This window comes from Schistocerca piceifrons, chromosome 1 (genome assembly GCF_021461385.2).
Source record: "Schistocerca piceifrons isolate TAMUIC-IGC-003096 chromosome 1, iqSchPice1.1, whole genome shotgun sequence".
Lineage (NCBI taxonomy): Eukaryota > Metazoa > Arthropoda > Insecta > Orthoptera > Acrididae > Schistocerca > Schistocerca piceifrons.
The window spans coordinates 657,758,298-657,778,280 of NC_060138.1; the positions used below are offsets into that span (position 1 = coordinate 657,758,298).

Below are 19,983 nucleotides of genomic sequence, written 5' to 3' on the forward strand. Positions count from 1 at the left end.
TCATAATCTTCTGTGGAAGATTTTCTTGGGGAAAATTGCAAATTCAAGTACATGGTACATTAACCCTTTCGTTATGGCCGTCTGCTCTGCTGCAGTGGCACCACTGAACGCTGCACTGATGGGTGCAGTGTGCCGTGAACTGTGCACATTTCACGTCAGTAAACTGATGTGCAGGTTACCTTATTTAGGTTTTACATAACAATATATTTGGAGATTTTACAAGTATTATAAATAAAAATCCAATTTAGGATCATTCAAAAGATTCTTAATAAAGTAATTCAGTGTGATAAATTTGAAAACAAGGGTCAATACACAGACCCACATTACAATTTTTACACTCACACTTAGATTCTCGTCTTCACTCCAAATGATGCACCTGCTATTTTGATTTCTTCCTACCGATTTGTAAACCAAAGGAAAACGTCTTTCTGTTAATCTAAGTGGATGATTATTGCCTGTTGAATGTTGACATTCTATACTTCGGTGATACTTTTCTGATGTTTCCCGAATTAAATGCAATTGAAATTTTGCCTTGGATATCGGTTCTTTCCTTTTGTTTTTATAAAGGCAATAGGCATTCCACACACAAATGTCCAACAAGTGAAAGAAATATTTGTGATACCATTTCAGAGATTTGCGTGTTAATTCCTCACTGCTTATACCCATGTCAGCTTCATCAGCTGCACCCATTGAACTATTATGATCCAATATGCATACAAGTTTTTGGATAACTTTTTTCCCGCCGTGCTTGATTGCTTGATTACTACATCAAACTCATCCGAGTGCATGGTAGAAAGCATATAAACCTCTTTCTTATCCATCCACTTTATGAGTATTAAATTTTTGCATGACTGAGAGATTGCCTGTTCTCTTTTGAATTGTTCATCAATTTTAAGCATTCCTTTCCTTCTCTTTCTCATGGTCCCACAGACATTTGTACAATTATTGTGTAGCATTCTAAATAAAACTGGACTGGAATACCAATTATCTACATAAACGACATGGCCCTTTCCGAAATAGGGCTTTGTAAGTGCTTCAACTATTGCTCACAACTTTCCAATATCCTTATTTTTGGTATCCACCAGGGTAGATGATCTGGCATAAACAATTAAATCTTGTACAAATACTGTCTCACAGTCACTGAGAACAAAAGATTTTATCCCAAATCTGTTTCTTTTTGACAGGATGTATTATTTGAAAGACAGGCGCCCTTTATATAACAGTAAACTTTCGTCTATGCATAGCTTTTGTAATGATTGAAATGACTGACTAATCATTGGCAGAACCAGCATCATGGTAGAAATGTAGCATTTGTAATCATTTGAAATAGCAGGCTCTAGCCATTACTTCTCCAGAAATATCGCTATGCAGAAGTTTGTCTTTACTCCAACACACTACTAAAGATAATTTAACTCTATGAGAGCTTCAGAGATGAAAAGCTGAATGTAATCTAAGATTTTCGGTGATCGAGTTATGTTTACTTTAATCCCTGAACTTTCTGTGCAAATTTATGTATTTGAGGCACGAATATTTTTGATATCCATATTTCACAGTCACTGTTAACGGGTTCAATATTCTCCACTTCTGCTTCTGAAGTACTACATACAGCTCTTCTTTTCTTAGTTTTTGTAGGTGATGTAACAATATGTTGATTTTCATTTTCTGCATCAGTTAGTCCGTTAGCGAATAGAATTCTTTTTGACCTCCTCTGTACCATTCTGAAAGGGAGGTAAAATATTTTATAAAACAAACTAAACGTAGCTACAAATATAATTTTCAAATGAATGTTACGAACCTTGAAAAAATTAATAACTGTTTTCCAGTGTCCTGTAATGCTTGAAGAAAGATTTATGCTAATGCTGTCTATATACGTTGCTCATACACACACACACATCAGCATGTGGATGCCGGCAAACTGTGGCTCTTGTAAACACAGATCAGTGTGTGGATGTCTGCTAAATACGGCTCTTGAACATATAAAGCATCGTGTGGACTCTGGCAGACTACAGAGCACGTACACGCAGAGCAATGCATGGATGCTGGCTAAATACGGTGCTCGTAATGAAAGGGTTAATAGGCATGTGAACGTTTCCACTTGATTTCACAGATAGTGTGAGAGTAAATGAAATAGAGTAAATGCTTATTGTTAAATGGTGTGGAAAAATGACAATATTCTGATGCATGGCGACCCGATTGTTTTCGTGAGTTAGAGTAACATACAATCTTTGTGCCCTAGCTAAGTTTCCTACATCACATACCAATCTAAATTTTAATCGTACTTTAATGTCAGTTGGTGATTTTATCAGTTTGTGTCTATCTGACGAAAGGAGCTATTTTCTGCCATTAAAAATATTATTAGGTTTATTGAAAATGAAACAAGTAATCCCTGAATTAAGATGAACACAGTTGAACAAGCAGCAACCTTTAATAGGGAAGAGCCTTCAGAGTCATTTAAAAGAGTGATGTACGAGGTACAGCCTTGATGGAGGGGCAAGATGCAAAGTCAGAACGTAACTGGAAGGTGTTCATGTGCAGGCTCTGGTCAGTTTGCCAAGAGTGTTCAGTGTCCATAAAATGTAAGTTCCTATAAATGTGTGAATGCACTCCTGGAGGATGCACCCATCCATCAAATTTGAGTGGGGATGGAGCAAAAATGGTGTGGTACAAAGTAAAAGTTTTAATGTAAATGGATAGATAAAAATATCATCAATAATAGCCTCTCCCCAATGTTATTCAATCTGTATATTGAGCAAGCAGTAAAGGAAACAAAAGAAAAATTCGGAGTAGGTATTAAAATCCATGGAGAAGAAATAAAAACTTTGAGGTTCGCCGATGACATTGTAATTCTGTCAGAGACAGCAAAGGACTTGGAAGAGCAGTTGAACGGAATGGATGGTGTCTTGAAGGGAGGATATAAGATGAACATCAACAAAAGCAAAACGAGGATAATGGAATGTAGTCGAATTAAGTCGGGTGATGCTGAGGGTATTAGATTAGGAAATGAGACACTTAAAGTAGTAAAGGAGTTTTGCTATTTGGGGAGCAAAATAACTGATGATGGTCGAAGTAGAGAGGATATCAAATGTAGACTGGCAATGGCAAGGAAAGCGTTTCTGAAGAAGAGAAATTTGTTAACATCGAGTATAGATTTAAGTGTCAGGAAGTCATTTCTGAAAGTATTTGTATGGAGTGTAGCCATGTATGGAAGTGAAACATGGAAGGTAAATAGTTTGGACAAGAAGAGAATAGAAGCTTTTGAAATGTGGTGCTACAGAAGAATGCTGAAGATTAGATGGGTAGATCACATAACTAATGAGGAAGTATTGAATAGGATTGGGGAGAGGAGAAGTTTGTGGTACAACTTGACCAGAAGAAGGGATCGGTTGGTAGGACATGTTCTGAGGCATCAAGGGATCACCAATTTAGCAGATTCAGAAGGATGTAGGTTGCAGTAGGTACTGGGAGATGAAGAAGCTTGCACAGGATAGAGTAGCATGGAGAGCTGCATCAAACCAGTCTCAGGACTGAAGACCACAACAACAACAACAACAATATATTACATTATATTATCAATAATTGATTATTTTCATTGTTGAAATAATAGTTTTGACAGAGAGGAAAGTAGCAATAAATTCTGATATAACTTCATGTTGAATTTAAACATCTGACACAGTTGTTGTGTAACACATTTGTGATGATGATCACCATCATCATCAGTTTGGCTTCCAGAAAGTTAAAGGCGCCAGCAAAGCAGCACTGACATTGCACTTGATAATGGAAGCAGGATTTAAGAAAAATCAAGACATGTTCATAGACTTGTCAAACTAGAAAAAGTGTTCAACACTGTAAATACTACAAAAAGTTAAATTCTGGGAAAAATAGGAGCAAGCTATAGGAAAAGATGGGCTGTATACATTTCCTGGCAAGACAAGTGAAGCATCCAGAAGATGCAGTCTGAAGTCAAAGTAATTTTGTGTACGGAAACGATTAGAGCTGCAATTCTCTATGACAAGTTGAAAAGCCACTAGAGTGCATTAGTGTTGTTTATGTTTAGTGGTTTTACCAGGCCTGATAGGGTATACCAGTAAACCACTGATTCTTTAAAGAATCAAACTTGCAGGTAAAAATGGCTTCAAAACATTACTTTAGAAACAAGTTAATGTGTTAAATATTTGCCTTTAAGCATGTAAGCAAGAAAAAGCTTAGTGAAGGTTAAAAATTATGCTTAAAAGTGTGTTCTAATTCACTAAGTGTTCTCATTACGAAACACTGGATCAATATAAACTGAGTAATTTAAAGTCGATTTTAAGCACAATCTAGTTTTTCACACATCTAAATGTTTATGGCATCTTATCTCCCGAACTATGCGTCATACAATAATATAATTTTGCAGCTACATTCAATGGTATGTATGGACATTGTCTGCAAACTGTCTTGCAAATAGAGTTAGTAGTAAAGATGTAATCAACTAAAACATCATGCCTGATGCTGCCATGTTACTGCATAAACAACGGAAATGTAGTAAGTTGCCTCCCCCACTCTCTTTTTGGGGGTGGGAAGATTAGTTAGAAAAAGACATGAAATTATGTTTAAAAGTTGAATGATCACTGTGAAGGACATGGAAATGCTGCATACACATAAGAGACAGTGTTATCAGCACCTGACATAGCTTTAAGGGTGCCTTACTGTGGGTCTCCATTTGGCTGGCTGGTCGAACCATGCAATATCCTGATTTGTTGTGCATTTGGTTTTGGCACTGGCTTGATGTAGTGTACAGGAATTTGAAGGTAGTCGTACTTGTCAAGGTTCTGGTCAACCACGTCTACCTACCACCAGGGAGGATCACTGTATTATGCACCAAGCCCGTTGTAACCCCTTCATATGTGCACCTGCCATTCGAGAGCAAGTAATGAACTTCTGCAACACTCTGTGCCATTATGCTGCATTAGCATTGCTCAGAGACCAGCAGCAGCCAGGCAAGGGGATTATCATCCCAAGCATAGGCTGCTAATACCACAACACAAATGGTTATGTTTGGAGTGATGCCGTGAATGGGAAGCATCAACTGCTGATGAATGGTCTCATATTGTGTTCACTGATGAATCTTGGTTCTGCAGAACCACAGGTGACCATTGTTGCCAAATTTGACTGTGGCTAGTGAGATGTCCCATTCTTTCATTATTTTGGAGAGGCAGAACAGTGTTACTCCTGCTGGTTGGTTGGTTGATTTGGGGGAGGTGACCAAAGAGCGAGGTCATCGATCCAATCGGATTAGGGAAGGTTGGGGAGGGAAGTTGGCTGTGCCCTTTCAAAGGAACCATTCCGGCATTTTCCTGAAGCGATTTAGGGAAATCACGGAAAACCTAAATTGGGACGGCTGGGCGCGGGTATGAACTGTCATCCTCACGAATGTGGGTCCACCTCGCTCGGTTTACTCCTGCTGTCACAATGAGGGGTTGCACTGGGTATGACTACAGGTCATGGCTGGTAGTGACTGAGAGAACTCTGACAGCATAATGGTACATCATGCATCTTTGTGTTACATCTCACACCAAAGTACAGTGGTGCCATTTTTCTCTAAGACAATGCTCATCCACATGTGTCACATACTTCTATCAACTGTCTGCATGATACTGAGGTACTCATGTGACCAGCAAGATCCATAGATCTGTTCCCAATAGAACGTGTGGATCAAGACAGACATTACTTCTGTCCTCTTGCAGGTATCCAGGATATCGAGGACCGGATAAAACTTCTTCAGAGGAGGATACAACGTCTTTACACACCCTTCCCAAACAAATTCATGCATGCATCCAATACAGTGGGCATGAAGCACCATATTGATAAGTGGGCTCATATTGCCAAGTTCTTTGGAAGATTAACTTGATTTTGTAATCACTGCAATTACATCGCATAACCTCTCAAACCGTGAAATTTCGTTTTGTTTTCTCCTCCACTTCTGGGTGCTTCATTTGTTTTGTCAGATGAAATATAATATGTACAAGAACCAAATGGAAACAACAAGACTGGAAGACCAAGAATGAAGTGCTCAGATTGAAAATGGCATGCCCAGAAATGTGGTCTTTTGCCGCTTCTGTTCAGACCATACCTCAAAGAAGCAATGATGGAAATGAATGAAAGATTCAGGAGTGGGGTTAAAATTGATGGTGAAAAAACATCAATAATGAGATTTGGCTGATAATTGACATTGCTATTCTCTGTGATAGTGAAGAAAAATTACAGGACGTATTGAATGGAATGAACAGTCTAATGAGTATAGAACATGGATTGAGAGTAAACTGACGAAAGACAAAACTAATGTCATTAGCGATAAACATAACACAAGAACTGATGACCATGCAGTAGATGAAGTTAAGGGATCTTGCTACCTTGGAAGCAAAATAACACATAGTCCACAAAGCAAGGAAACCATCAAAAGCAGTCTATTATATTCAAATAGGGCATTCCTGGCCAAAAGAAATCTATTAATATCAAACTTAATTTCAGGAAGTAGTTTATGAGAATGGAATTTTGGAGCACAGCATTTTGTGGCAGTGTATCTTGGACTGTGAGAGAAAAAAATATGGAACATTAGAATGTCCCATCAACATCAAGGTCATTAGAGATGGAGCACAGGCTCAGAACATCTCAAAGATGATGAAGGAAATTGGAACCATCCTGGCCTTTGCCTATAGCAATTGAGGGAAATTGTGGAAAACTGAAATCTGGATGGCTGGACTTGGATTTGAACTGTCATCCTCCGAATGTGAGTCCAGTGTACCAGCCACTGATCCACCTCATCTAGTCACCAGAAAATAAGAGAACTGGAGTGTTTGAGATGTGGTGCTTTTAATGGATGTTGAAATTCTCTGCAGAAGTGACAAGAAGTGAGAGGGCAATAGAACTTCCTTTGTACTAGAAAATGTGTAGAGGATAAAAATTATAGGGGAAGGCAGATATTGGAATATAAACAGCAAAAAAAAAAAAAAGAAAGCAGTGGCAGCTATATTAATGAATTCCTACTCATTCATGGCCACTCCTATTTATTCAACATACTACACACTTCACAGTCACAGACCACTGTGAACTGGTGGCGCAGAGTGGCAAGGCCTCATTTGTGAGTGTACTAATTTGGACTGCAACTAAACAGACAGTTCAAATGGACTCAAGCCAAATGGATGGGATGTGTATGGGAGCCATTAGTCCAAACCTCCACCACCTCCATCCTCAACTGGCCAATTCTCTCTTCTTTACCACTCTTGCATCATTTTGCTCTACATTTCTCTCATTCCCACACTGTAATCCCCACCCAATGATCTGCTGTACCCCACAGGTTTGGAAAGAGTTACCATACTTAAACCTTGCTTTGCATCTGCTGCCAAGAGTGACTTGCTACCTTGTCTTCCCTGTCTCCCAATATTTTCCTACCCCCTCTCAATTTTCCCAATCCTTTTCTCCCCTTCTCATACTGGCTTGCTTGGCCAACCAGTCATAAACAGTTATTGCTATATGGGTGTGGCAAGTGAACGAGGTTTGTTTAAAAAGTAAGGTGACTTTATATTTTTATGAAAAAATATTTATTTATTCATCAATATTCCTGTTGTCCCCTTACTCAGATACAATACACTTGTGCCAACACCTATTCCAGTCCTTGAAGCACTTCTCATAAGCACTTTTTGGTACAGTCTTGCAGAGATGCAGTCATTGAAAATCTTTTTGCTTTCATAGGTCTCTCTAGTTTTGGGAACAGGAAAAAGTCGCAGGGGGCCAAATCCTGTGAATGTGGTGGCTGAGGAAGGATTGTTGTGTTGTTTTCGACCAAAAAATGTCTCACACACAAATGACAAATGAGTAGGTGCATTGTCACGATGCAAAAGCCATGAATTGTTTTTCCACAATTCCAGTCTTTGTTTACATATTGCTTCCTGCAAACAGCATGTAACATTGAGATAATACTCCTTTTTGATCATACGACCTTCAGGCAAAAATCTATGATGCGCTATGCCACGGCAATTGAAAAAAAACAGTGAGCAAAACTTTGACATTTGATTGAACTTGGTGTGAATTGGGGTGCGAGTGGGCCTTGGTTTTGACATCATAATCGTAAGTAAACTCATGTTTGCTCAAAAGCAAATAAGGATCATCACTGACGTTATTCAAGAGCTCCTGAGTGATGCTCATGCGATGGTTCTGATCAAAATTGAGAACTTTTGGAACAAACTTTGCTGACACACATATCTTGCCTAAAACATCCGAAAAAATTGCATGACATGAGCCGACCAATATGCCAACATCCTCAATAACTCTTATGGTAATTCAATGATTTTCCAAAACAATTTTCTTCAGAGTTTCGATGTTATCTGTTGATGTGCTGGGGCGTCCAGAGTGAGGTTTGTCGTTGGCATTTTCTCGGCCATCTTGGAAGAGCTTGTACCATTTGTAAACATTTTTTTATTTAGACCAGACTCACTGTATGTCACTGTCAACATTTCAAGTGTTTTAGAGCACTTCATTCTGTTTTTCACACAAAATTTGATGCAAATTCTTTGCTCCATTTTTTTACAATAATCGAAAATTGCCAAGCACGCTGAAATATGTCTAACCTTTCTATCTGTCAAAAACAAAGTATGCCATACACTTGAAACTGTGAACATATGTTCAGGACATGTGTACCAACATAACAAAAAAGAAATATCGATAATTGAATGTACATTGCCTGCGCAGTTTGAAAAGTCTCTTTTTTGGACATCCCTCGTATGCACTAGAAAAGAGTGTGAAAACCCCATATCATTGACATCAATTTGCCAAAGAATTTTGGGACATATACTATGTTTGAACACTACGAATTTCCTCGAAGAAAACAATCTAACTGCAAATAGTCAGCATGGGTTCAGAAAATATGGTTCTTGTGAAACAAAGTACCTCTTTATTCTCATAAAGTAATGGATGTTATCAACATGGGATCTTAAATGATTCCATATTTCTAGATTTCCAGAAGGCTTTTGACACCACTCCCCACAAGTGATTTATAATCAAATTGGGTGCCTATAATGTCTCAGCTGTGCAACTGGATTTGTGATTTCCTGTTGGAAAGGTCACAGTTCATAGTAACTGGCTGAAAGTCGTCGAATAAAATAGAAGTGACATCCTATTCTCCACAAGGAAGTGTTATAGGCCCTCAGCTGTACCTAATCTATATAAATGATTTAGGAGACAATATGAACAGTCCTTTTAGATTGTTTGCCATCAGAAGATCAAAACCAGTTGCCAAGTGATTTAGACAAGGTAACTGAATGGTGTGAAAAGTAGCAATTAACTCTAAATAGTGAAAAGAACACTTAGAGCATGCAACAGGTCTATGAAAGACACTGTCTACTCTATGCCTGTCCATCCTCTTCTGTAGTACTGCTGTACAGTGTGTGATCTGTATCAGATAGGACTGACCGAGGACAGCTTGTTTTGTATTATACAAAATAGAGGAGAGAGTGTCATGCATATTATATATATGTTGGGGTGACAGTCATTAAAACAAAGGCATGATACACAAGTTGGGGTGACAATCATTACAACAAAGGCATTTTCCACTGAAGTGTGATTTTTTTCATGAAATTTCAACCACCAATTGTCTCCTCGTACATAGGGAGAAATGATCACTGTAATAAAATAAGGGAATTTAGAGTTCACACAAAAAGATTTAAGCGTTTGTTTTTCCAAGTGCTGTTCGCGTGGAACGGTAAAAAAATGACGTGAAGGTTGTTCGATGAACACTCTGCCAGGCACTTAACAACAGTGATTTTTGTGAACTGTTAAGTGAGTGTCAGCACCATCCATCAATCTTTTGCAATTGAGTGCTTGCCTTTCCCAAATTTAAACTTCACGATCAGGTCCTGTGAGTGTGTGATGCCAACTGGCCGCTGTGTCTTTCTCTGACATATGGTGTCATTTAGATGCAGAATGGAGGGGCATGATGACAGCACGCCACTTTCCCAACAGTTTTCAGCTTTCCAGACCTTGGAGCAGATGCTTCTCATGATTGTAGATGCTGATTTTGCATGATGAGGCATGAGTGTACCCTGTTCCATTACTCCCTGGCACATGGCAGTCAGACATGCTGCCCATTCAACTGTGGGGATTGACTCCTTATACTATATAACAATGAAAAAATAGCCATTTTAATTATCACTACAATGTCTTACTTGTTGTTTTGAGGTGCTGTATAGTACAGAGATACCTTTAAAAATGAATGATTTTGGATAACTTCAAAGTCAATAAAGTAAGGAAATGCCAGTTTTGACAGAGAACGACTGTCCTGTCTGGGATCTCCTCCCTAACCCCTGGAACAATTTCAACCAGATTTGGCACAGACAGAAACAGCAGGCCTCATGAGTATCAGGGTTTATAGCCTCTTAGCTCCAACAGGAGCGGAGGTACAGAAAAAAATGTTTTTTTACCAGCCCCAAGCATATAGGCTGCCCTACACAACAAGCATGTTGTGTGGGAACAGTAACCGCCTGCCAAATCAACCTGCTTTGCAGTGTGGCTTACATTTCAGGGACAAGAAACAGTTTTCCAGGTTCGGCGTGTAGGCTGTCGTTCTGCATGACAGGCATGTTGTGTTGTAGTAGTATTGGCTTTTTTCATCTGCAATGCCTGGCAATCTGTACATCATAGGCAAATAAATGATTTTCAAGCCCCTGCTGGACAGCCTGTCCTGCATGACAGGTGTGTTGTGTGAGTAGTATTAGTCTACTTTATTGAACTGTATTGCAGGGACTACACATACTGGTCCACCTGCTTAGCTGGGTGGTAACATGCTCACCTCCCATGCAAGCGAGCCCAGGTTCGATTCCCAGCCGGGTTGGAGATATTTTCCGCTCGAGGACTGGGTGTTTTGTTGTCCTCCTCATTATTTCATCCTCATCAGTGGCGCGCAAGTCACCCAATGTGATGTTGAATGAAATAAGACTTGCACTTGGCGGCTGAACTTCCCTGAATATGGGCCTGCTGGCCAACGATGCCACTCACTCATTTCATTTTTTTTACACAAGCTGAGGATTATGGCTGGGGACGGATAGAGAGGGTCAACAGTTTGAGGGGTAGGCGGAAATGGCAGAGGGAGGAGAGGAGAGAGAGAGAGATGAATGAGGCAGGTGCGAGGTATAGAGGGGTGGTGGACAGATAGAAAAGAAAGAGAGAGAGGCACAGATGGAAAGAGGGACGAGGAGGAGTAAATGGACAGAGAGAGTGGTGGAGGAGATGAAGAGACAGAGGGAGTGGGGAGGAGGGGATACATAGGAGGAGAAAGAGGAGGAGGAGGAGGTGTATTCAATATATGTTTCAAAAGCATCTGTGGGTGATTCCTTGTGGAAAATGCTAGTATATTATAAAAATGGGTGTAGGTGTGTATGTTCCACACCTCTTAAACCACTGGATCAATTAAACTAAACTTTGTACTCATCAACACTTTACTGTCTGGAAAGAAGTACTGTAGGTGTAAGAACCACCTGCCTCCCACTGTGATGGGGAGACATAGAAGGTGGACAGAGTGAGAAAGAGGAGATGTGTGCAGTATATGTAACATATACTTACACAGGTGAAGCTGTGGGTAAAAGGCTAGTAACAATATAGATATAGTAAGGAAAGCTCTGGTAGAATGTATACATTTTACTTATAGGAGTGAATAGCAGAGGCAATGAGTTGCTGAAAGGTGCACAAAAAGCAAAGAAAACTCTTTGCTAGCTTTTGGAGGAAAACCTTTAATGAGCTAGAGTAAAAATACTTACGGACGCATTCATCACACTCGTTGTACAGAGAGAGAGAGAGAGAGAGAGAGAGAGAGAGAGAGAGAGAGAGAGAGAGAGCGTGTGTTCCTACTTCATATTGTTAAAGGATTTCTTCCAAAAGCTAGCAAAGTTGTTGTTTGTGAGGGGTCTCCTTTACTCCTACAGAATTTAATAGCAGTATAAACTGAAATGAACAAGTATAGATTTAAGTGTCAGGAAGTCTTTTCTGAAAGTATTTGTATGGAGTGTGGTCATGTATGGAAGCAAAACATGAACAATAAATAGTTTAGACAAGAAGAGAATAGAAGCTTTTGAAATGAGATGCTACAGAAGAATGCTGAAGATTAGATGGGTAGAGCACATAACTAATGACGAGGTGCTGAACAGAATTGGGGAGAAGAGGAATTTGTGGCACAACCCGACTTGCTCACAAGCAAAGAAAAATACAGAATATCTACTAGAAAAATTAGCATGTGACATTGTGCTACTTGCTATGGTGTAACACATCCATTGAAACTAAGGTATGGAGTGGCATTTTTACGACATTACTGAAATAATAATCAAAGTATGATAAACACAAAGACACCTTCTGAGGCATCAAAGGATCACCAATTTAGTATTGGAGAGTAAAAATCATAGAGGGAGACCAAGAGATGAAAAGCAGGTTCAGAAGGATGTAGGTTGCAGCAGTTACTCTGGGATGAAGAAGCTTGTGGTAGGATAGAGTAACATGGAGAGCTGCACCAAATCAGTCTCTGGACTGAAGACCACAACAACAAACTGATACAATCAGATCTTGAATAACAACCCCATACATAGTTCTTTCTTGTTGCTGTTGATCATAGTCTTGTTCGGATCAATAAATTGAGCAAAACAAGTAACTTCTATACCATACCCATTTAAGCCAAAATTTTCCCCTAATCTTTACAAAGTGTAGTATACTTCAGTAGGCAATGGAAGGAACCAGAAGCAATGTCTGGAGTCATAAATTCCAATGTTTATATGCACAAATTATTTATTTATAAATACAAATAAAATTGGTATCATAAAACGACCATCATATAAATGTTACAAATTGATCTGATCCAACATTCTTCTTACAGCCACCTACATTTACAAATCACAGACTTAAGCTTGTGCTTCAAGAGAATTGAGGCAAAATAACAATGTCCACATATGCTCAGATGGCAACAGATAACAGTTCTAAAATAACAAGAACATAGTCATCCTCTCTCACACACAAATGTATTATACACATGTACAAAGCTAAGTGAGTCAATAGTAAAATCTTCAATGTGCAATACATTAAAATTATTACGCATAGTAGCACCTATAGCGTCACCACTCCACACAGAACAGTGTCAGATCTATACATGGTTCGTCAATTTTCCTTTTCTGTTTTAACAAACAAAAATTGTGATTACAGATAGTAATGAAACTGGAGCTATTTTTCTTACAAGCAAAGAAAAATACAGATATCTAGTAGAAAAATCAGCATGTGACATTGTGCTACGTGCTATGGTGGTAAAGCATCCCTTGAAACTAAGGTATGGAGTGGCATTTTTACGACATTACTGAAATAATAATTAAAGTATGATACACACAAAGATGCAGAGAATCAGTTTCCAGTTCAGTGACTCCATAACCTGTGTTCAACAATCGTGGTACTATCATTTTCTGAATAATTATACAATTACAATCCCATGGAATGCTATGTAAGAAATATTTGTAGCTATGAGTAGAAATAAGTATAAAATATATTTTCTACCACTCAAAGAAAATGAACTGAGATAAGGATTTCCAGGGTGTGACAGTTTTCCAAGCCTACAACCATTACGTGCTTTTTTCAGAAATGACAGTTTTTACAAGAGATGCAGAAAATTTGTACCTGTTTGTTTTACTGTTATGATATAAAAATAGCTAATCTAAGAAGTCTTATCTGCAGGTTGTGTGTGTAAGAAATTCATCTTATTCATCTTGCACATGGTATGTAACTAGAAATGTCAAAGAGCTATCATGTGCTACTGTTGATTGGTACCTTGCTAATAAAGTAAAATGATATGAAAGGCACTTCATATAATTTTAACTGTTCCAGTTGATTTCCTTGATAAAAAAGAATACATTTCTCTGCATATTTTAAATCCTGAAAATAAAGTATGTTTTTACTGTATATGGAACTTGATTGTGTATGCAGCTCAAAGTGAATTGAAGGAAAAGCTCAACAGCAAAATGAATCAATAAGACACATGATTAATGAAAGAAAGATGAGAAATAGTGCGCCAACAAAGTTGATCAAGACAGGAAAGTGTTCTCAATTCTCATGCATATTTGGGCACCTCCAGTAAAAGAATGTAAAGTTTACTAGATTGGTCAAGGATGTCAAAGAGTAGAATGTTACTCAATTATGAACTGTTCCATTTATTTTGTAATTTTACGGAGCCTAAAAAAAAAAGAACTTGAGTACATGGAAGGAAAGCAGGTGCCAGAGAGGTCATATTTTGCTGCAAATTTTCAGTCTAACATTTAAACTGCAGCTACATATCAAAATAAAATACCAAGGGGGACTGGGGAAGCAAATGAGATTTGTGTAAAATACAGTTGCTGGGGAAATTGGGTAACTGCCTTACTGGCCTGTGATTTTTAACATTCAGTTTCATCCAACAAGCTGTAGGGTAGAAACAGTCAAGAGGCAAGCAGAGTATTTTATTTACGTAATGGACGTGTAATATATGAATTGAATGGATCTTTAAATTTTTTTTGCAGACTTTGATGATGTCTCGTACAACAGTTGTTGATATCATCAAAGGTTTGGTACGTTCTCTGATGTGCACGTCCACACATCTTCAAAATAAAATTAAAATGGAGTTTGAAATTTAACATCCTGTCGATGATGAGCTAATTAGAGATGGATTATAAGCCTGAATTGAGAAAGGAATTGTACCCCAGTCCTCCCAGTACCTTAAACAATGTACAGTTTTATTTGGCAACAAACACAGTATACTTGAAGAAAACCTAATTAAAAAAGTCTGAAATGATTTTTAAAACAGAACAGCAGAATTTCACTCAAAGGAATTTTCACTGTAAAATTTGATAGCTGAACCTAAAAATAATTGTTCTGATGATTACAACTTTGTTCTCAGTTGAAAAAAATGGTGTATGTGGTAAAAGGAAGAAGAAATAAAGTGATAGTGGGGACAAAGAACCTAAAAATAATTGTTCTGATGATTACAACTTTGTTCTCAGTTGAAAAAAATGGTGTATGTGGTAAAAGGAAGAAGAAATAAAGTGATAGTGGGGACAAAGGAGTGTGTGTGTGTGTGGGGGGGGGGGGGGGGGGGGGCAGGTCAGCAGAAGAGCAATACTGTATACTGATTTTGCAATACTATAGGAGCTCCACAATCAAAAATGGAATATGAACAATTGATAGTTAGTAATTCTTTAGCTCTTCAAGCTGATCCACATAATCTGTAACAATTTCACCCTAGAAAATTTTATGAAATGCGCTGGTTAAGCCGTAATTAACAAGTGAGTATGCTACCTCAGCCATACTATGTTTGTTACTTCCTCATGCATCTAAATTACAAACCAAATTATATTTACATAAAAATATGAACTACATATTGTTGTAGCAAAAGCACATGACAAATAATTTTGTTTTAAATTTAAGAACAAGGATTAAGGAAGAGGAAGAAAAATGCATCATTGTTGTAGTTACATGAAACAGACTGATATTCTAATAATTGAGTACTTGACCTCCGTTAATTATTCACAAACTAAAAACCAGTCAGATGCCCACAATCTTTATTGTTCCTATTTTATCTGGATTTTCAAGAAGCAAATAAACAGTGAGGAAATTCAACCACAAAATTTGATAAAGACAGGAAGGTGGAGACAGCATTAGACAAGCTGAAGAATTTGTAACAGTGAAAGTAATAATAAATTTAAGGCACAGTTCAAGAACATTTTTCATGGCAATTTAGGCGTGTCTCCTTAACTGAACTGGTAAAACTGTTCTCGCAATGAAGAAAATTGTTATTGTAACTTACCATATCAGTGCTTCAAACAGTCCTGTAATTTGTACTGTCAATGTACCTATAGTTTTCCCCCTGTGTAAAAATTGTGAAAGATCAGTTCACAAAATTAATACTGATTTGTGCATAATTTCCGACACACAGTTATAAGGCCAAACTTTCAGATGTGACTTAATTGTCTCACAAGATGTAACCTTAAACTCTATTACAAACACTAAAGATGTACAAGAACTGTATAGGAGCACTGATGAAATACATTACAAGTAGTTAAATAAACTTATCATTTTAAGTCTACATACTGCAGCAATAAAACACAACATTGGTCCATGTTTACTGAAAGACTGGAAGGCAAGTACTAATGATTGTTGATTTCAAATGTGATCCACATCCTTATATAAAACTTGATCAGCTAACCAGTCTCTTTCAATGATCTTCCACAGATTGTGGAAATGAATGAGGATACAGTACACTAATGTCAATAAGTGTCTAACAGAAAATGAGAGTTACAATATCACCACTAGTCCTTTAAAACAAGTTAAACAATATGTCTTGCCTTTGTTTAGTTACTATCAGTACACTGTACTGTACTCAACTAAATATAAAAGAAAATATGTTGTCATGAATAACACACTTTATAAAATTTTACATCTACTGATAAGAAAGTATTTAAAAATAAATACTTAAGCTAGGGATGCACAATATATTAACTTTTTTCTTACCATGTACAGCATGTAAGGACTAGACTAGCACATTTATGCAGTTATATGCTGATGAAACTTCCCATCTTCCCATGGACACAGTCAATGAATCATACATTATAGGAGTGTTAATCCAATTATATCTGAGCTTGTACCTTCATATTAAAATAATAACACTAATAATACTGTTACATAATTTTAATGTTACTGTACAGTCGTCCCCATTGGGCCACATATTCAGTCTTCACCAAGAACATTATAAAATATTACATTTTCAATAGGAATTAATTTTTTAATGTCTCAGAACAACATAATTATATCCGCTCCTTTAAAATCAAGTTTATGACATTTCAATACATTGAAAAAGAGTCTGAATACATGACAGTGTGATTATTAATTTCATATTGTACACTTCAGAACCATTGGTATTAGCTATACTGTATGTAAATGGTACACACTGAATTTTTCTCAGGTATGTGAAGATTTAAAATATTCATTCATAAGGACCATCCAGATATTTACATATTCTGCAACTATACAAATAATTTATAACAGGGTTGTCTAGTACGCACTAAACTCAAATACAACATAAAAACAAAACTTGTTATAAATTCTCATTTGTTAGGACTTTGTACATTTGTCACCTTGTCAGAGCTATATACATTCCTGCAACACTTCACAATATGAATGTTATGTTATTACAAAATATCACTTCCAGATAAAGCTTGGGAGCTATTATCTCAAAATCCAAAGAACACTTGTCAGCAACAGAACTTCCATGTAATTAAAAGAAATACTGAAATTAACTTAGCACCTATTCTCAGTTTAAGTATTGCGATAGTATGGTGTGTAATACATGGATAGTTTATGGAACACACAAAAATTAATGTCATTAAAGGGACAAAGGTTTAAAGTAATTACACAAGTCTTCTTTTCTCCTTTGCGGTAAGGAATTCAACTGCTGCCAATACTGATAAACAATTCTTGTATTCTATTTGCACTTCATTGTTGCTTGACATATATTATCTTTTCAGTACACATTGTAGAGCTTGAAAACTTTATTTGATTTTAGTAACCAATTTTCATTGTGAAAACAAACTGTGAGAAGACAGCCAGAAGAGTATGATGCACATTACTTCTGAGTGCACATCTACTGATCTCACAACAATAAAAAGCCAAATATGAAAACAGTTTGATTTTGTATATGCAGCACATCAAAAGGTAATAAAATTATGTGTCAGTTCACTTACAAAAATAATAAATTACTACAAATTTAAACAACATAAAAACAACAGCTTTGTTGAAAACAGCATTGCAGACTGTTCCTGGAATGCTCAGTAGATGAAAAGAAGAAAAGGAATAAAGCAAACATGGAATAACTCAGCAGAACATCAGTACTGACAGGGCACGTTATGGAATTTCTAGCATTTATTTATTTGCAGCCATTATCTGGCTGTGAAGTGCATGTTATACTTCTTGTTGACATACTACGAAACAACAGCATCTATACTGGGGACAGATTTATGTAGAATGCTGACAGGCCGGCTTGAGACTCTTGATTTGCGGTTAACATTTTCACCACGTAGTTGAACTTCCTGTGGAGAATGCAAGACCTCAGTGTACTCCCGTATGAGATTTGCTATTTGGAATGCCTGAAAGCAAAAAAGAAACAATGTATGACAATTGATGAATGAATATTCTCAAGGTTAAAAGACTTAAACTATTTGAAATATTATGTTTATTGAATTGGATAACTGGATGCTCCGAGGAGAGATACAGATGCAAAGATATGTACAATGTGCAACACAATTGAAGGGCCACTTTTTTGAAACCCCGTAATCGTGTGCAGCGCCACCATGGATGTGTGAAACGATGTGAAGGTCATCACACCCTGTCTCACCCACATTTCGCCCCTGAAATCATGCAGTTTAATTATGGGTGGCCAAGGATAACATTTCAGACACACCAACACTCAGAAACGATGCAAAAAGGCCCCAAGAGGTGGCATAAAAGGTGTCAATGAAATCACCCCTTCCCTTGGTACATTGATTTCCACACATTTTGCAGTCAAAATGATAGTTCACAATGTGTTGACCAACAGGATGATGATCTTGACAGCGTGCGATTTTCCCTCCCAATCAATTCATTGCTTTTTTAAGGAAATTGTGGGCTGCAGCCCTACTGAACATGATCCGACCTGCTTGGATTGCAGCATGACCACAATTTTTGCTCTCGTGTGCAGACCGGAACCACTAGGGACTGTTCAAAATCATTTGACAAAATCTGAATGTGATCCGAAACAGCAAAAGGTGTTTATGGTTTCTCAGCACTCCTGTAGCTTGATCAGAGGGACACACAATATTGACATGTGTGCACAAAACAGCAAAGTGTCACTATAGGACCATCAGTTTGTCAACACTCTCAGTACCAACCACCTATATTTGCTGAGCACTTAGAAATGTACATGTACAGAGTGATGCTCTGCTGCTGCTCTAGCACCTGGGGGCATACAACCCATTCGACATGGCTTAGATTCCGCATGTCCATAAGCAGACGCAAGCGCAACAGCAACCTGAATAGGTGTTGAAGTCTCTGTGAGATACATTTGTAAAGTGTTCAACAAAGATGCGTGGATGGTTCTGAGAGGGACCATTTCCAGTTTTATTCACACGTGTCAGTGTTGCAGGCCTGTGTTGTTGTACCACAGGTGGGTGTGAAACAGGACTGAAAAAGCACAAACAACCTGTACTGCTTCAGATCACATTCAGAGATTATCAAATGGTTTTGAATGATCACTAGTGGTTCCACCATGTATACCAGAGCAAAGACAGAACCTCAAAGGTGTCAGATCATGTTCGGTGGGGCTGCAGCCCCACAGTGTCCCTAGAGAAGGGTTGAATCATCCAGGGGTTGTTAGCAGAGTTGAATATTGTCAAGAACATTTTGGTGCTGCTCATCACACTGTGAGCTGTTGTTTTTGATCACAGAATCTGTGGGAATGAATGCCCCAAGGGAGGGGTAGTTTCATTGTCACCCTTTATGCCATCTTCTGAAGTAATTTCATGTTGATTCTGAGTGATGGTTTGTTTGAAAGATTTTCCTTAGCATAATAAAACCACTTGATTTCAGCACTGTACGTTGCAGTTCTGAGTTCCATTGCAGAGACCTCAGAAGAAGGGGTGAAATGTATGATGGGATTAATGACCTTCCCATCATATGACATGTCCACAGTGACACTGAGCAGAACTGAGGAGTTAATATGACATCATTAGCTGACCTTACACCTCACATGAACTCTTTAACTTGGCCTTTTTTTTCACAAGTGTTGACACCTTGCTGTCTGAAGCATCACCAACCAAGTCTCAGAGCACAATGCTTTTGCACCATTACAGAGGAAGGTTGCAGGCACCTTTAAGCCAAGTTTCAAACTTCTACATTGCAATGGGAGACAATTATAGGGTTTAAAAAAAA

At 37.9% G+C, this 19,983-nt stretch overlaps 1 protein-coding gene across 1 annotated transcript in view; it reads right to left on the minus strand.

Moving 5' to 3' along the window:
* Nucleotides 1-12,780: 12,780 nt before the first annotated feature.
* LOC124805426 (myosin-I heavy chain) overlaps nucleotides 12,781-19,983 on the minus strand; it is an 804,788-nt gene continuing 797,585 nt past the window's right edge. The window contains exon 35 of the mRNA XM_047265991.1: nucleotides 12,781-18,164. Within this exon, the coding sequence (XP_047121947.1) occupies nucleotides 18,000-18,164 (165 nt within the window). The 3' untranslated portion in view covers nucleotides 12,781-17,999. The remainder of the gene's footprint in view (nucleotides 18,165-19,983) is intronic.